The sequence below is a fragment of the Anarhichas minor genome, unplaced genomic scaffold (genome assembly GCF_050575085.1).
Source record: "Anarhichas minor isolate MPS153535 unplaced genomic scaffold, ASM5057508v1 ptg000043l, whole genome shotgun sequence".
NCBI classification, from domain to species: domain Eukaryota; kingdom Metazoa; phylum Chordata; class Actinopteri; order Perciformes; family Anarhichadidae; genus Anarhichas; species Anarhichas minor.
The window spans coordinates 5,123,168-5,138,940 of record NW_027466489.1 but is presented as its reverse complement, the minus strand read 5'-3'; the positions used below and the strand labels follow the sequence as shown (position 1 = coordinate 5,138,940).

Here is a 15,773-nt window from a genome sequence, read left to right as displayed (position 1 = left end):
CTGCCCTCTGCTAAGTTTGCTCTGAGAGTTGAAATGTTTTCCCCCTTGGGTGCCTTGAGCCAGCCCCCTTCCCCTTCCACCGATGTGGGGGTGAGCTTTCCCAGGACAAAGAGATGAATATATAATGGAATGAAAAAAGAGGGGGTGGGAGAGACAAAAAGACAGCGGGTGTGTTAGTGAGAGGGAGGAAGGGAGAGTGGGAGCAGGAGTGAAAAGATATAGCGGGCTTGACAAGTGCTTGTCAAAGGGTTCAACACTGCTGCCAAGCTCCGACTGCAGGGACACAGAGAGAAGAAGAAGTAAAAAGAAACAATCTGTACTTTTACCCTTTTACAGACCCGATTGCTAACTCATTACAGACTCCATAGGGTGTGTGATACACAACACGGTCTGTAGTTAGAGAGTTGTTGGAGAGCAGCTCAGTCCAACTGCGTCCCCCCCTCTCCCCTGGTCCTCCAGCACATGGTACAATCCATTTAAAAGGCTGCATGTCATCTCAGTGTGTGCTGGGTCCTCTCTGAGAGCAGCTGCTCACAGCACATTCTCCTCTGCGGGAGCACTCACTTTCCCCTCCGCCCGCTGAGCTAAATCTCTTTTTCTCTTCTGTCTTTTTTCTCTCTCCGCTCTCTTTACGTTCTCTCTTCCTCTCTTTCTCCCACGCTCACTATCTTTCTCCTTTGCCCTGCACACACACACACACACACATGCTTTCTCTGACTGTGTGGTGCTCGGCCACACAGGCGTTATTCTTTGTGCAGTAACAGGTAGACATCATCTCTGTGCTACCCTGTGGAGAACAGAAGAGGGACCGTCGTTTTGGCTTTTTTTCTTTATATGTGCGAAGTAAACTGTAGGAGAGGAAGCACAGGTGGAGGAGCAGAGGAGGAGAGGGGGATAGGAGGAGGAGGAAGCGTCACCCCCTCTAATGCTCCACTTGACATCATGCTGCTCTGTGTGGATCTGGTCCTCAGGGGAAAATTCTTAAAATGATGGAAGACAACAAACAGCTGGCACAGAGGATTGATGGGGCCATCCAGTCCGCCAGTCAGGAAGTGACCAACCTCCGCTCCGAGCTCTCCGCCACCAGCCGCAGACTGACAGAGCTGGGTGCCAGCAGCCCCCCTGCCTTGGAGAACCACCACCAGTACAACCACCACGATGACAGCCTGCACTACCGGGGTGAGTGTCACAGCATGTGCATGTATGTGTGTGTGTGTGTGTGTGTGTGTGTGTGTGTGTGTGTGTGAATGTGAACGCACTCACACCTAATCCTCTGACTCTCTGCGTGTGTGTGAGAGTGAGAACATGAACGTGTGAGAGTGTTCTGAAATCAACTGTGGGAAGTATTCGAGGAATGTGTAGCGGGGAGTATAATATCATTCCCTGGTTTCTCCAATGACTAATTTTTACCCAAAGTCCACAACCAGAATGACAGTGGAAAAAGCAGCACATTGAAAATAAAGAGAACAAGAAGCAGACTGGGTGTTGTTATTAGACGGGAGGGGCTGGGGTTAGAGAGCGTGGGCCAGAGCCGGTCCGGGTTTGGTTTCCCAGGCAGCAGCTGGACTCCTCTGGGGCTGCACTCCCTCCAGCTCTGGCTCCTTCTCCGCTCTCTTGCCGACTCTGGCAAGGAGTCTCAAACTGAGCTTTAGGCCCAGAATCTGTATGCCAACATCTCTGACGGGTGACTGCCTGCCGACAGACACCATGGCTCCGTCACTTAGCTGGGAAAGAGATGTGATGAATGAGAAATGAGCTTTAAGCTGAAGTTTTCATGGGAATGTCGAAGTTTTGGCTTCATGTCATGTCAGCAATAACCCAAAGACTATGAATAATATATACAGTTTTATATGGACTAGTTGTTGCATTCCTAATGATGCTTGGTTGCAATTAATAATCAAACCTTTTTATGACAGATTCAGCTCAGCTACTTTTATATAGCTGACATCTTGGAATCATTAATGAGATTTATTTTGTAATGAGTGGAACAACCGTGTAAGGGGAAGTCCCTGTGATTACAAAATGAACTTGTTACCCTGAACTGAACAGCAAAGGCCACTGATCAAATCAGTTTATTTTGCAACTAATTAGCCACAACAAACTTAAATCTTACAGCAGAATATAGCAAGACATGACAGACATGCATCGCCTGCATGTACAGAAAGTTTGGCTTGCTGAAATAGTGAAAAGACCACTGAACAAAAAGACCATATGTTGCAGGACTGCAATTGTCTCGAACACGTTTAGAAGCCCAGGGGGTTATTGCGATCATACCCTATCAGACAGCTTGCTGTCAGTGTCCATTAAATGGTTCCCTGTGTTGGGCATATGTGGTGCAGCAGCAGGTGATTCCTTCTATCTGCTGCTGGCCCTGAAGGCTAAGGGCTGATCTGTGTGAAATGTTGTTTTCAGAGCGCTGATGTACTTGGCATGTGAGTCATGTGTGTCCTGCGTTTTTCTCAGACTCTTGGTTTTGCATGCTCTCAGGAATCCATGCATTAATGCGTCCTCAACTTCACTGATTTAACACATGATGATCATCTGTATAAGGTCTTCTGCAAAAATAACACTGATTTTATGATGACGTCATCATAGAGATACAATTTGCTATCAAGTTGCATTATGGGAAATCTAAGACAGTAATTATGAAACCTTAACTGCTTTGGTTTTGGACATCCTTTTTTTAATTGCGCCTTGCAAGACCCTCAACTTTATGGAAGTGAAATACAAAGAAATTGACTTCATACCCCGTTAAGCACATGGGGGCAGTTAATCCGAATGTGATATGAACTCACCAGCACACAGTGAACAAATCACAGTATTAGCTGAAAGTTATTAGAGAGAAATAAAGATTCTCACTACTGCTACTTTTTCTCTCGTGCCCCCAACAACAATAAAGAAACCCCCACCAGTGTTTGGTTATATTCATATTGTGTAAACTGGAGGTTCTCAATGAAGAGAATCAAGTATTGACCAGGATTCATGTGCTGCTAGTGGATATACTTTTTAATCATCCAGGTACACACAAAGTACGCAGGCAAGGCAGCTTGTCAAAAATGCAATGGTTGTTCGGGGTTTGCTGTATTAACTATTGAGACAATATGATCCAGGAAGTCTAGTTTGAGTGACAGATAAATGTTTGCGAAGGCTTATCAGATGCCCTAACACTAAACAGCTGTTTATAATCATGAGGAGAGATTTTATAACTCAGGCAAGTTATCATGTCACCAATCATCGAATCTTTTGTTTTGAGGGTCGCAGGGTAAGCAGTAGAAATACGATGTGGTCTTGGTCTTAGGAATGTGGTCTTGCATGTATTTGATTGGCCAGTATATCAGCCTTCATTGTGCTAAAGTTGAGCCATGTTCAACTTATTTGCTGGACGGCCGTGCGTCGACACAATGGACTCATTCAAATGAAGAGTAGCGTTTTTCCCACACAGGGCTGAAGTTGGTCTGAAAACTTGGCCTGAGTGTTTACTCTTTAGGGTTGGAATAACTCAGCTGCATTGAGTTATCTGTCGCGGTCGTCCGGCTCGCTCTCTGTTTCGTTCCAGCAGTGTTAACAGGCAGCCTGACATTCCCGCATTCCTGAATGTCAGTGATGTCATACTTCCTGTTCCCAGAGGCCAGGCCAGCAGTCAGGTGACTGATCAAACCAAACACAGCCACACAGACCTCCACCACACTCTTTTCCTTTAAAGTAACACAGCCGAGAGGGATGAGCCTGAGAACTAGGATGTTTTTTTAAGATTTTAGATTTAAGATGATTCGTCTGAGAGATCTTTCGGATTAGGCGGTTTTGGTGTGTGATGAGCAAGCGTCAGCGTCCAGTAGTTTAGGGAGATTAAATGTTCTTTAGGTGTGTATCCATCTCAAGGCAAGGCTGTGTGTTAGTCCATTTGTTGGCTCTGCCCTGTGTACGATCAAAGCAACCGCACAGACAGGGTTTTTTAATATGCATGAACTGTCTTCCTGTATATAAATTATATTATACAATGCCAAAATGCCAGGATTTTTGCGGTTTCCCTGTGGAGCTTCAATAACATCTCTCATAGATGTCCGAGAAGGCTATTAACACAGCGATTCAGCCTGCTGTTTCCGTTGGCCTTGCAGTCTGTCCTTCTCACCCAGGCGGCAACTGCCGGGTCTGAAAAGTTAAGTCAATGCAGAAGTTACTTAAACTTGCATTCTTTCTAATGGCCATCGGGGAACCACTTCTCTGGTGGCAGAAATTATCGGAAACAAGTCTTCTTTCGTACAGCATGATGTTCGTTGAGTAAATTATGGTCACATTTAGAGTAAAATAGAAGATAGAGCAGGGTAGGCTTCAGGGCCTGGCTACCTTTTGATTGACAGATTGCGTGTCACTTCTGGTGGCAAGAAAACAAGATGGCGATGGTCAAAAGGCTGAAATCGAGGCTTCTAAAAGTCCCACCACAAACCAATGGGTGACGTCATAGTGACTACATCCTCTTCTTATATATGTGTGCTCTCAAATTAATCGTAAGAAACAAGACATTAAATCACCCGAAACCTTCAGTCGCTATGCTGTGCATCAGGATTAGTTTAACTATGCTTTTTGCTTTTGTGTAATATTTCAAAGCATATCTCTGTTTATAAGAGATTGTTTGTGTATGTCTTGTCTTTCTTTTAGAGTACAGGAGAGTCAACGGGAAAGGAACGACCAGCATTCTTTTATTCAAGCCACTGACAGTGATGTATTCATTGCCAGGGTGATGACACCCCTTTATTATTGGCCAGTCCTCTTAATCCATCACGTCGATGTCAACGATTTGTTGAACGTTCATAAACGACGCTGATGTTTCAGCACCAAGCGACTGCATTGCTGCCATATCTAATGTTCATCTGACTTGTGAGGAAAAAGATTTCGCCTGGACTCAATTTGTCTTGGGGAACAGAGGCCTTATGAAAATATTTTGTCCTCTAAAATCAATGTGAGCTCACCTTATGGGGTATTACATTATTTATGCTCTTATGCTCCTGGTAGATCGGTACCCTGCAGTCGGTTGGTGAGGAAGTGCTCATGACAGACTCTTGGGAATCTGCAAATACTAATCCATAAACCTTTTTTTAAAACACTACCATGAGGCAGCTGTGAGTGACTCATACAGCATGAGGAGTATGGATGACACATTTTCACTTGTCACGGTCACGGTCAAGGTAAAATAAGGGGCTCAAGGTTAAGACCAAAGCTTTACAGTCAGAAGAGTTATTTCGGATGCTCAGGATTATGGAAGTAAAAGTAATTTTCGGCATTGGCAATGTTTGTTGGCTTGCAGTTGGTGCACATCCGGGACCAGACTGAACAAAAGATGAGCACCTGCATCTTAAAATATTTGGTTCATTGATGGAAAGTTACAGGTAGTACGAGGTCAACTCCCAAGGAGAATTTGGTGAGGAAAACCAGATCTTAAAAATCTTTCATGTGTGCTGCCAGAACAGGAAGTTGAGGCCGAAGATTATGCTTTTTACAAACCTGAATCATTCAATTTCAGATTTGGGTTGAATTGTGGATGTATTTGGCAACTATAGCTGTTTATTTGGTTCCCTGACAAAACGTTTTGAATTTGCTACAGCTCTGATTCTTGCCTGTGACTGGCTTCTTCTCCATGGTGACAGTGGTATAGGGGCTCATTGTTATTCTAATATTAACAACCATTCAATGTAACACAGACAAAAAGGTTTCTTATTAACAAATTTAAACAATTAACACTGATGGCCATTATGGTATCGTCAAATAATTTAGGAGAGTCCAGTGTTTCTATGGTATCATGTATTGGTGGCGCTGAATATTAAAGGTTTTTTATTGTAATCAGGACTAAGATTGACTTGGATTTTAGTCTGTTTGCAAAAGACACGGCCCTTTACACCAAAAATAATTGTTTGTTGAGTGTGACAAATATATACTGTATAGATACATTGTGTACCTTTTGTTCATGAAGTAAAATTCACTCCAGTTTGTCTTTTTTTATGTTGATTCAGTATGTTGAGGTACGTTAAAAGTGTCCTTTAAATTAAACTTGTAGAGGAGAATTTAAATTTGTAAAAACTACTTCCAGAACCAGCTGAAGTGCTATTGAGCCTGCTGGGGTATTGCATTCAGGGATAGAGGAAGGTAGCTCAGCAGAGACCTTGAAAGACAACATCCAAACTGTACAGAGAGCTGAAACCCAGTGTTGATTAAGTATTCTCCTAAAAGACCCAGTGATTATCTTTTCTCTGAAGAGGAGAAGTTGCATTGGCTCTAATGCTCTCTGCTGAGTAATTGTGGTGAAGAATCCTCTCCCCATCTGGCCTGAGTTTGTCAGAGGCCCCGGGTCTCTCATTACTTCATCGTGCACACGAGCAGGGCTATAGGAACAGAGCGGCAAACTACAGGGGCAAACTCCCACCCACTCCAGCTCTTCTCTTTCTCTCACTGTAACGCTCACCAGGGACCACCCGCCTTCCTGTTCGCTGTCCACATGCAGAGAAATGCAATGCGCTCTAACCTTCCCCCCCTGTATCCATCACCACCCGAATACCTCACCCCCTCCCCTCCTGATATTCCCTGCCTGGCCTCCCTCAGCCACGCCCTGTCTGTGGTCAATGCAGCGTGAGAGGAACTGTATCCAAACAATAGCAAGAGGGAGGCAGCCCCTCACTCCCCTACCATGTCTCCCTCTCTCATCCTCTTCCTCACTGGACTTCCTCCAGTAAAATAACTAATCATGGCATAGCGAGGACTCCTGGGGCTCCACAACCAGATGAAAACACCGGCGCTGGGGGGGTGGAGAGGTTTTACTCGTACATTTGGTGAAGCTTTTCAGACTCCAGTGATGTTTGCAAAAGGCAGTGATCTTACAGTTCAATCAGGAGAGACAAGCGAATGATTAGTAGTTAACATTTATTATGACAGATGCTGCGTTAATGTGTTACACAGAAATTCTTTGGCGCTTGAACTCCACGAGGAGATTTGTGATCGAGTTGTGATTGCCCCGAGCGGCAACAATATAAATCCCCCAACTGCAGCCTGAACGTACTGAAGGTAGAGAGACAATCATATTTAAGAGAGACAGCAGCAAGACAATAGGCTAACGAAGTCCTCGTGTTGTTGTGCTATTGGCTAGAGAGACCAGCTGATCTAGACAGCTGATATCGTGATGGACAGCCCCAAATCATAACAGCAAGGAAATGATGAGTGTGCCTGCATGAGGAGTGATGACAGATGTATGGTAAATAAGCTATGGGCTTAGGCATGCAAGAGTATATAGTCTTCCTGTCTGAACTTACGCTAGAGCTTAATTTCCTCATTATCCTCTTGAATGATGGTGGACGAATGGCCTACAGTACCTACTTTCAAATTAGGAATTTACGACATTGTTGCTGCATTACTTTCTTGGAACCCAGCTGAAGTTAAATGTAGATGAATACAAACCATTTAATCATAATATTGAGGGTACAACTGGATTGATAAGTCACTGAAAGCTGACAAAAATATGATAGCATGTGCAATTTAAAACAAACTGCCACAACAACAAGAAAAAGCAAGTTGAGACCAACGCAAAAACTAAATATGACAGATACATACAGTATAAGGAGTCAACACATACTTCTAATTGGCTTGCAACTGTAATATGAGCCATATTGTGTATTTACTTCATAGCTAAGGTCCCTTTTCAGTGTTTAATTTATTTTATGCTCCATATTTTTTCAATTTTAGTTGAGTGTTTCTGCACTTAATAGCTGAACAGGGGTTAGAAGTACTTACTGGCACATTGGCTGCCTTTGTTCTACAGTGCCTGGTAATGGCTTTAAATAAATAATGACTCTGGTTATTTGTTTTGCTTTCTAATGGAACGCAAACCCAGGTAATGAACTGACAGAGCTGTGCAGGTTGACAGTGGGAGCAGAAGCCCCCTGGACTTTGACTTCTGAAAGAGTTTCCACTCCTGAATGCGGCTGCATAGGGAGGACAGCTGGGCGGCACGTATTCACTTTCATGTCCATACAGGGGCAGAGGAAGCTGGCCTCTAGTGTTCCAATCACTCTGAAATCTTTCCAAGTTTGTGGTTCATCGGGAGGGCATTGTGGCGTGCTACTGATTTCAGGTTGCAGCATTTTGTGAAGGGTCAGATTTGACAGAAGATGGCTGACCCTCGTGTGTCTCAGGTCTATTAGCAGAGGTGAAGGAAGTGTTGCCCTGGATGCCAGCTGGTGGTGGCGTTCCTTCGGTTTGGGTGGCAGATGGCCACAGGCAGTGACATCACCACACGGCCCCTGATTTGAACTGCCACCTTAGGAAGAATGAGCCTGCAAAAAGGCAGGCGGGGCAGGTAGGTAGACAGGCAGTGGAGCAGAACCAGAAATGGAAGTGCTAAGAAAGATGCCAACTCTAAGACAGGGTACATCTCCAACAGATATTCCTCTGCACTCAAATGTTCCTGGCAGGCTTTATCTGAGTGAAACTTCACAGAGCAAGTCAGTGAAAGCCAATTCAAGGAAAACCGAGGAGTACTTTAACCGTGACACTAAGCAATGAATGGCTCTCCGGTGTGACATTCTGCCTCTGAGATGATATTATTCCTATCAGGAAGACTGATATGTCTACGTATGCTAATTAGCTTCATGAACTGAATTACTTTGTTTAACTGTTGCATTCCTACCAGCTCAGGACACTTTGTTTCCCAGATGATTTATTTTTATTTTTATGAAGATATATGGATTCATTGTGTCTAGGTCATGGCTCAGGTTAACAGCACATTATGAGAATGGCTTTTATTGGTTGGGGAGTAGAGAGAGGCATTGACTAATGAGGATATTCCTCACCGTTATCGCTCCCTGTTATAGTCCTTTTCTCCCCCATTTCCTTCATATGGGCCCCTCATCATAACTTTGCATGCAGTAAAGTACTCTTTAAAAAGGAAATGGACTGTAGGAAATAAGAACTCCTCGTATCGTTGGTGGGTATCTTGTATTTATCACCACCATATGTCCGAAGAGAATTCATGTTGTGGATTGGGTGAAATTGTGCTTCCTGATTGTGTTTTATGGACCCACTGGATGTTTCAACTTCATCATGTGCATCTAAGATCATACTGTATGTCCAGGATTGGGAAACGTGCAACAGCTCACTTACGACGATCTCCCTGACTCTCTGGATAAGGAAGGTAGTACAAGACAATGGTAGGATGGTGTTATGTTGAGGTCCGTTGATAGCAGGGTGTCTGACTGAAGCCTGACGCAGTAGCATCTCATGTGATGGAGGATACACTGTATGTCTCCATTAATGACACACTGGACTTACGAGTGAATACGATTCGCTATACGTCTGCGCTGAGACGAAGAATGAGCTCTGACAGCGTGCTTAGAATAATCCTCCCGAGTGGGATGTTTCACGGCCAGTGCCTGGGTGTTGTGGTGCCCGCTTTGCAACAGGAGGCGCAGATAATGATCAGACTTTAACTCCCGTCCCCCGCCTCCCTCACGCCTCCACTGTACACATCTAACCCTTCATTTTCACCTTAAATCATCCAAATCCCTGTAGAGTCCAAACTTCAAACAATTGCAACTCTAAGAAAGTGAGGAAGAGACAGACAGCAAGGCAGAGAAAGCCCGGTTGCCTTCACAACAGTCTCGGCTCATCCTATTAAAATGCCTCATTGCTTTAGCAGTGGAGACTTTTTATTGCTGCTGGTACATATTGTTGCCTTGGCTGCAGTTTAAATCCATTCCCAGGAGAAAATGGAGTAGACATGGAGGAAAATGAGTTTTGAGGAAGAGCCCCTCGTATCCAGAGGACGCAAAGCGTGACATTCCAGCAGAGCGGAGGACAAGCAGAACACTTTGCCACTTCTCCAAATCATCTGGTTCACGCAGGCCTCTCACAGGATTGATGGGTTGAAGACATCCTGAACATCAGGACAAAGCTGTGCACTTTTAAACACCCACACAATCCATACAAATCATTTGTATTGCACTCCGGTGTCATCTCCTCTCAAATAATTTAAAACAACGCACATGCATATACTTTACAGTCTGTCCACCTTCTGTCCTAAAAATCCTCAAAACCTATCTTAGAATTTGAGCTGAATTTATTAGATGATTGATTGATTAGCAACTGAAAATTAAGAAGCAACGATTTAAATGTTAAGCAAAAAATGCCAAGGATTCACTGATTTGTGCTTCTCTAAATGTAAACATGTATTGTGTATTTTGAGTCCTCCGTGACAGTTAAACGAAGCTCTTTGGGTTTCAGATTGTTGGTTACACAAAACAAGCAATCTAAATATGTCAACTTGGGCTTTTTCGTAAATTGTGATGGACGTATTTCACAGCTTTTCCAATTTAAATTGAATTGATAGTGAAAATGATAAATGCAACTTGAGTTGATGGACAAAAGTTAATTTACAGATACTTCAATAATCAAATATGTGGTTCGTCAAGCAAAAATGCTAAACATTCACTAGTTTGCCTCATAATGTGAGAATATCTGCCTGTCTTTTGCTGTTTTGTATTCTTGTAAATTTAATTGGTCAAACTAAATGAGACATTTTACGATTTTGGGCTTTTGGAAATTGTGGTTTTGCTGTGAGTAAACAATTACCGACTGCAACAAAAAGAACGTCACTAAACTTTATCTCACGCTGTCTTTCTGGATTAAAGCTACTTGTTGTGAACCCATTATCGACCAAAACCAGACACACAATCCAAAAAGAATTCACTTTTCTTTGTTGTTTACATTTGTTGTATCTGTAGAAATGTCTCCTTCGGTTATTTCATTATTTATGTATGTATTTTTATATTTTTTAGGGAAAAGAAAATCAGTTATTACAAAACAGCATAACATTACATTTGACTGTTTTTGTTGACGCATCATCATCGACTCTCCGGGCCCCCTGAAATGTTGAGATGAAGCATGTAAGTGGGCTCCATCCCTGAATTATTTTTGGTCTGCAGCCCGAAGGCATTAGTGTTGAAAGCATGCCTGTCTGTTTTCTCCTGCTGAGGAGGTTCTATACAAATATTTATCAGGTCGCCAATTACTCTACCCCGTGTGCTTAGGCATACACACACAAACACGCTGTGGCTCTGTTGAAAAGGTTGTATATGTATTCCAGTAAATTTGTTTATTTTTTTGCAATAAGTGACTAAAATTCCCCTCAAAGCAAATGTGCTCCACCTAGCAGGAGACAGGACGGTGTTTCTCAAAGCTCATTTCTGTATTGTTAGAAGCGTGTTTGTGCATTCCTGTTTTAGAGGAGGCAATTCAAAGAGGCATCTTTATCACCAAGCCTCTTAAAGTTGCTCACAGCTAGCGGGCAGTCCGATCAATGGCCAGAGAGATTGCTTTCTGTTTCTTAAAAGCGTTTATTTTCAACCTCATTTTTCCACCTAAAAGGATCTGATTACATACCACGTATTAATCCCCACTGATTAATTGCACTCATTGTTCCCTTTTTGGAATTAGGATAGATCTGCATCCTCAATAAAAAAAATAAAAATACACACCAAAAGCTGATAGAAGTTTGTAAAATTCCAAATTGACTCTACATCTATGCCTACTCAATGAAATTGCCATGGGCCATTTGATCCTGAATTATGCAAATTGCAAGGAAAATAAGAATGAAACAATCAGCAGTTTCTATTCTATTCAGCATGTCTTTCTAGCTTTACAGTATCTGCTTCCCATTATGACTAATAGGGTAAACCAAGGATACAGAGAGCTGCGTTAATATTCCCAGCAGGCTACTGCTGAGTTAGACTCATCATTTTTATATCAACATTATTTCAGTTTTCATGCATAGCAATAAGACAAATTAAACTGTATGGCTCCTCGCTGCAGTGACTCACTTTATTGATTGAATGGCATGCCACTTTCTCATATGATTCTCACATTTGATCATTATTTTCTTATATATCTCAGGCTGAGTAGCTATTTTTCACCACACACATCCTCATTTCTTCAGACTGTAAATGATGTGTGTGAGTCAACACTTCAGAACTGTGTCCCTGATACAACTTTTGTTAACTGTGCTTTATTGATTGTTTTTGTCTTCCGCATGTTGGTTTTGCTGTGTCCTGGTTAAAACAGATTTTTAGATGTTGTTACTCATGTTTGGACACACCCGACATTTGTACCTTCAAAAGATGGTGTTAGTGTTGGATGATGCAGCAGAGACTGAGATTCTTGACTTGTGCTCGTAGTTTGAGCTCTGAATTTGCTGGATCTTACTCTACCTATAAGGCAACTTGATTGCTTGCGTTGTAGTCTGACTCGCTGGATGCAGACTGTATAAGTCTGCCATTGGCCGCGTATTTCACGTTGCATTCTCCTCCCCATCTATTTTGCAAGGGACACCGTCAAGAGGATTATGTTTGGTTCAAAGAAATACAAACAAGCTACAGCGTTTTTTTAGCCAGTGCAAAAATGATAATGTGGAGCCGGACCGTTCTTTAACGCTGACACAGCGCTGTGGAGATAGGTCTGGTAAATAAGCGGTGCCACAGACCCCAGAGACGTGTCAAGTTTTTGTAAATAGGATTAACTTAGTTTTAATCTAATTATTTTGTTTGGCCGTATGGACCACTAAAGCACAGAAAATAATTAAATGATAAGGCACTTTAGGCGACTCTGCTTTTACACCTCATGTCTTGTTGAGGGGCTCTGTATCAAATCTAGTTTTAATGTACTGTAGTTAAATAATACAGCACTGCAATATAACCCTATCTTCAACAAGGTTATACAGAGAGGTGTTTCAACATAATGGACATTTTGAAGGCTGTAGTTTGTATTGAGTTATACTGAGAAGTGTTATTCATTTTTTGTCTCCAATTATTGATATAGATGAGGTGGACAAAATACTAGAAACAACCACCAAGAGCGGCCCACAGCTCATTCTTGCCTTTTGCCTTATTTGTAATGCAGGCCTTTCATAAAAAAAGTGCTGAGATAACCCTAGTGATGTCACCAAGGTTGTTTTCTCAGACTTCACAAAGAGCCCAGAGCCAAAAACAGAGACTTTGTACAACTGTTTTAGTGCGACTACGCAGACCTGTAAAATTAGTGTATTTCCCATTTAACCACCCCTTTAGCAGCTATCGTCCTTCTACTTTTTCCTCCTCTGTCGTCTGGTATTACCCCCGCAGCCACTCTCTGGTGTTGGCCCTCTCATTGTTAGGACGACAGATCGAGCGACTGGACGAAAGTGATGGAATCTTCCGTTCTGGCCTCCGAACAATGAGTTCCATTCAACATGGCCGCCATTACTTGAAGTGGTGTGGGTTTTTGGAGGGGGGTTTCATATTCAGGGGTTTCCCACAGACTCCCTAAATTAACCACGGCAAGAGACTCAGCTACTCTTTCTGTCCAGGAATGTGCTCCCAAACCCCCAAGTATGCCTCTGTTCCATCCCTGCAGCAAAACCTCCTCATTTCCAAATTGTGTGCACCAGAGAGGCTAATGAGAACAAAACTGAAGCCGTTTATTTCATGGTAGTATTAAATATTCGGACCATCACAATCATCTGCTGTGGACGGATAGTAGCCGGCCGCCTGCCATACCTGTGTGTTTTACTGAGTCGAGTTTACCTGTGGGTCTCGTCTCAGGGAGGCACTCGTGCCGTGATACATTTTTTTACTGCTATTGTGTGTCAGCTGAGACAGGCTCTATTACTTTACCTTTATGAGGTTAATGTGTGCCACAGGGCTGCAGAGCGTCTGCTGCAGTGCTTTGTCAAGGAACTGGTCTGAACGAAAAGAGCTGGGTGTGTGTAATTTACTATACACGGTGAGGTCCTCAAGCAAAAACTAAAGAGAAGAGGTGAGGAGAGGCAAGGGGATAAATATTGGAGGTTATGAGAAAAGAGAGGAGAGGAGGAGTTTCAGACTTAGCTCCATTAATAGACCCTGTGTGCTGCTGAATTGACTTTGAGGTCAGTCCATAAAGCACACTGCCTGAGCAGCACTGTACTAACAGTGGCATCATTATGGTGTTATTATGGAGGCGGGGGAGGACTGGCAGAAAGGGGAGGCTGATAGAGCTTTGGAGTAATTTACAGGTGTGTTAAACACGACTGCTGTCTTAGAAAGAGAGAAAAGAGACGAGGTGGTGTAATGACCACTTCTGTCACGCTGCTGTTTGCCAATTAGCTTCAAAGGGTCTTTGAGTCTATTCTGTCTTTCTCACATGTTCATTTTCTGCATGCATTCGTTCTCTCTGCTGTCAAGTGAGGCCCAATTAAAGTGTAAATGGATCTGTGTGAAAGAGAAACCACCAGACAAAAGAGCTGTCACTGGCTCAAACCTCATGGTTACAATATGGCATATTAGCAGAGCAAGATTAGATTAAATTATAATATGCAGCATAAACACAAAAAGTAAAGCTCACCATCTCGAGCAGCAGGACCAACGGGGCCCTCTGCAGGCTTTCTGTTTACTGAATGGACTGACTGGTTGCTCCATCTGGACTCAATTAGAGGTCCTGGTATTCTCTGTTAAGCTCAAGTGACCATTAATATCTGTTGATAGATGCAACTTTTCCTTATTAGTGGTGTTTCGACCTTTCAACAAGTTAACACATGCCCGGTAGGGGTTTAAATGGTTTCTACTCACACTGTGCAGCCTTTATGAATAAATTAAAAGGTATATGAGTACCTGGAGCAGGAGAGCTGCAGAGTAATGGCTGGTTTCACTTCAAAGACCTGTAGCACTAATGCTAATTATGAAACGGAAATGACAATAAGGGTGCAAAAGTGAAACAGTTTTTTGTCCTTTTTCCTTTGCTTTTCCCACTACAGTCATGGGGAATTCCAGCCATCTCAGTGCTGAGTCAAAATGTGCTCAGAAATTACAGCTAATTTCTGAGAGGTTTACGGTTACATGGTCTGTAGCATGTTTTGCAAGAGGGAATGTGGAAATTTGAATCGTTCCAGATAAGTCATCCATCTCACACGGATAAACTGTTTGGACAGCCTAAGCAACACCATACACACACACACACACACACACACACTCTCTCTGCCTGTGACAACAGTTCAGCCCTTTGTAGCCCAACATCCGAGTGTTTTGTTTTATTGTTTTGTGTGACAACAGAAAGGGGAAATGTTGAGGGGCGAGCCTTTCGTCAGTGTCTGTGTATTTATGGGTGTCGCTGCATTGTTTCCATTAGGCGCTGTAGGGTTTTTCCAGATTTCGAATGAGTCCATGAACGCGCTCCTCTTTAATCTTTCTTCATCACAAATGTCTTTGTGCTTAATATAACTTAAATTATAACATATGTCTAAACTGATTCATGATCATTCACAGACACAGATGCTATTCTCTGTAGGTTAGAATATTGGAGAATATTTTTTGCTGCTTCCTGTATTTCCTTCTGTTACAGAGAGACGGAAAAATAAAGAGACAAAAAGAGAGAGGAAGGCACACAGAGGACATCTAATACAACTAGAAAAGAGATGACATAGAAACAGACAAGATGATATGAAAGGGTAAAACTCTGAGACTTTCAGCAGACCAATGAGCTGCGATGTGAAGAGCAGCAAAGTGCTGTGAGAGAAAGGTGATGAGTGTGTGGTAATACACCTCCAGACCTTAATTGGTTTGAATGAGCAGACTGGAGAGGCTCTTCCATCAGGCTTTGGATGAGCAGACTGTCAGGTGACAAGCCGCGGTGGAGAGGACTAATTGGTTCTCTCCTCCAGACACGACTCCTGTCTTTCCTCATGTAGCTGACAGAAACCTTGGCTACGTGGTTGATCGAGTGGGTTTTTA

General features: G+C 42.9%; 1 protein-coding gene across 1 annotated transcript in view; it reads left to right on the top strand.

Annotated features, from left to right (window-relative positions):
* The first annotated feature begins 946 nt into the window (after positions 1-946).
* The window catches only part of kaznb (kazrin, periplakin interacting protein b), a 61,327-nt gene continuing 46,500 nt past the window's right edge, over positions 947-15,773 (top strand). Inside the window, exon 1 of the mRNA XM_076110945.1 lies at positions 947-1,179. Coding sequence (XP_075967060.1) covers positions 987-1,179 — 193 coding nt within the window. The 5' untranslated portion in view covers positions 947-986. The remainder of the gene's footprint in view (positions 1,180-15,773) is intronic.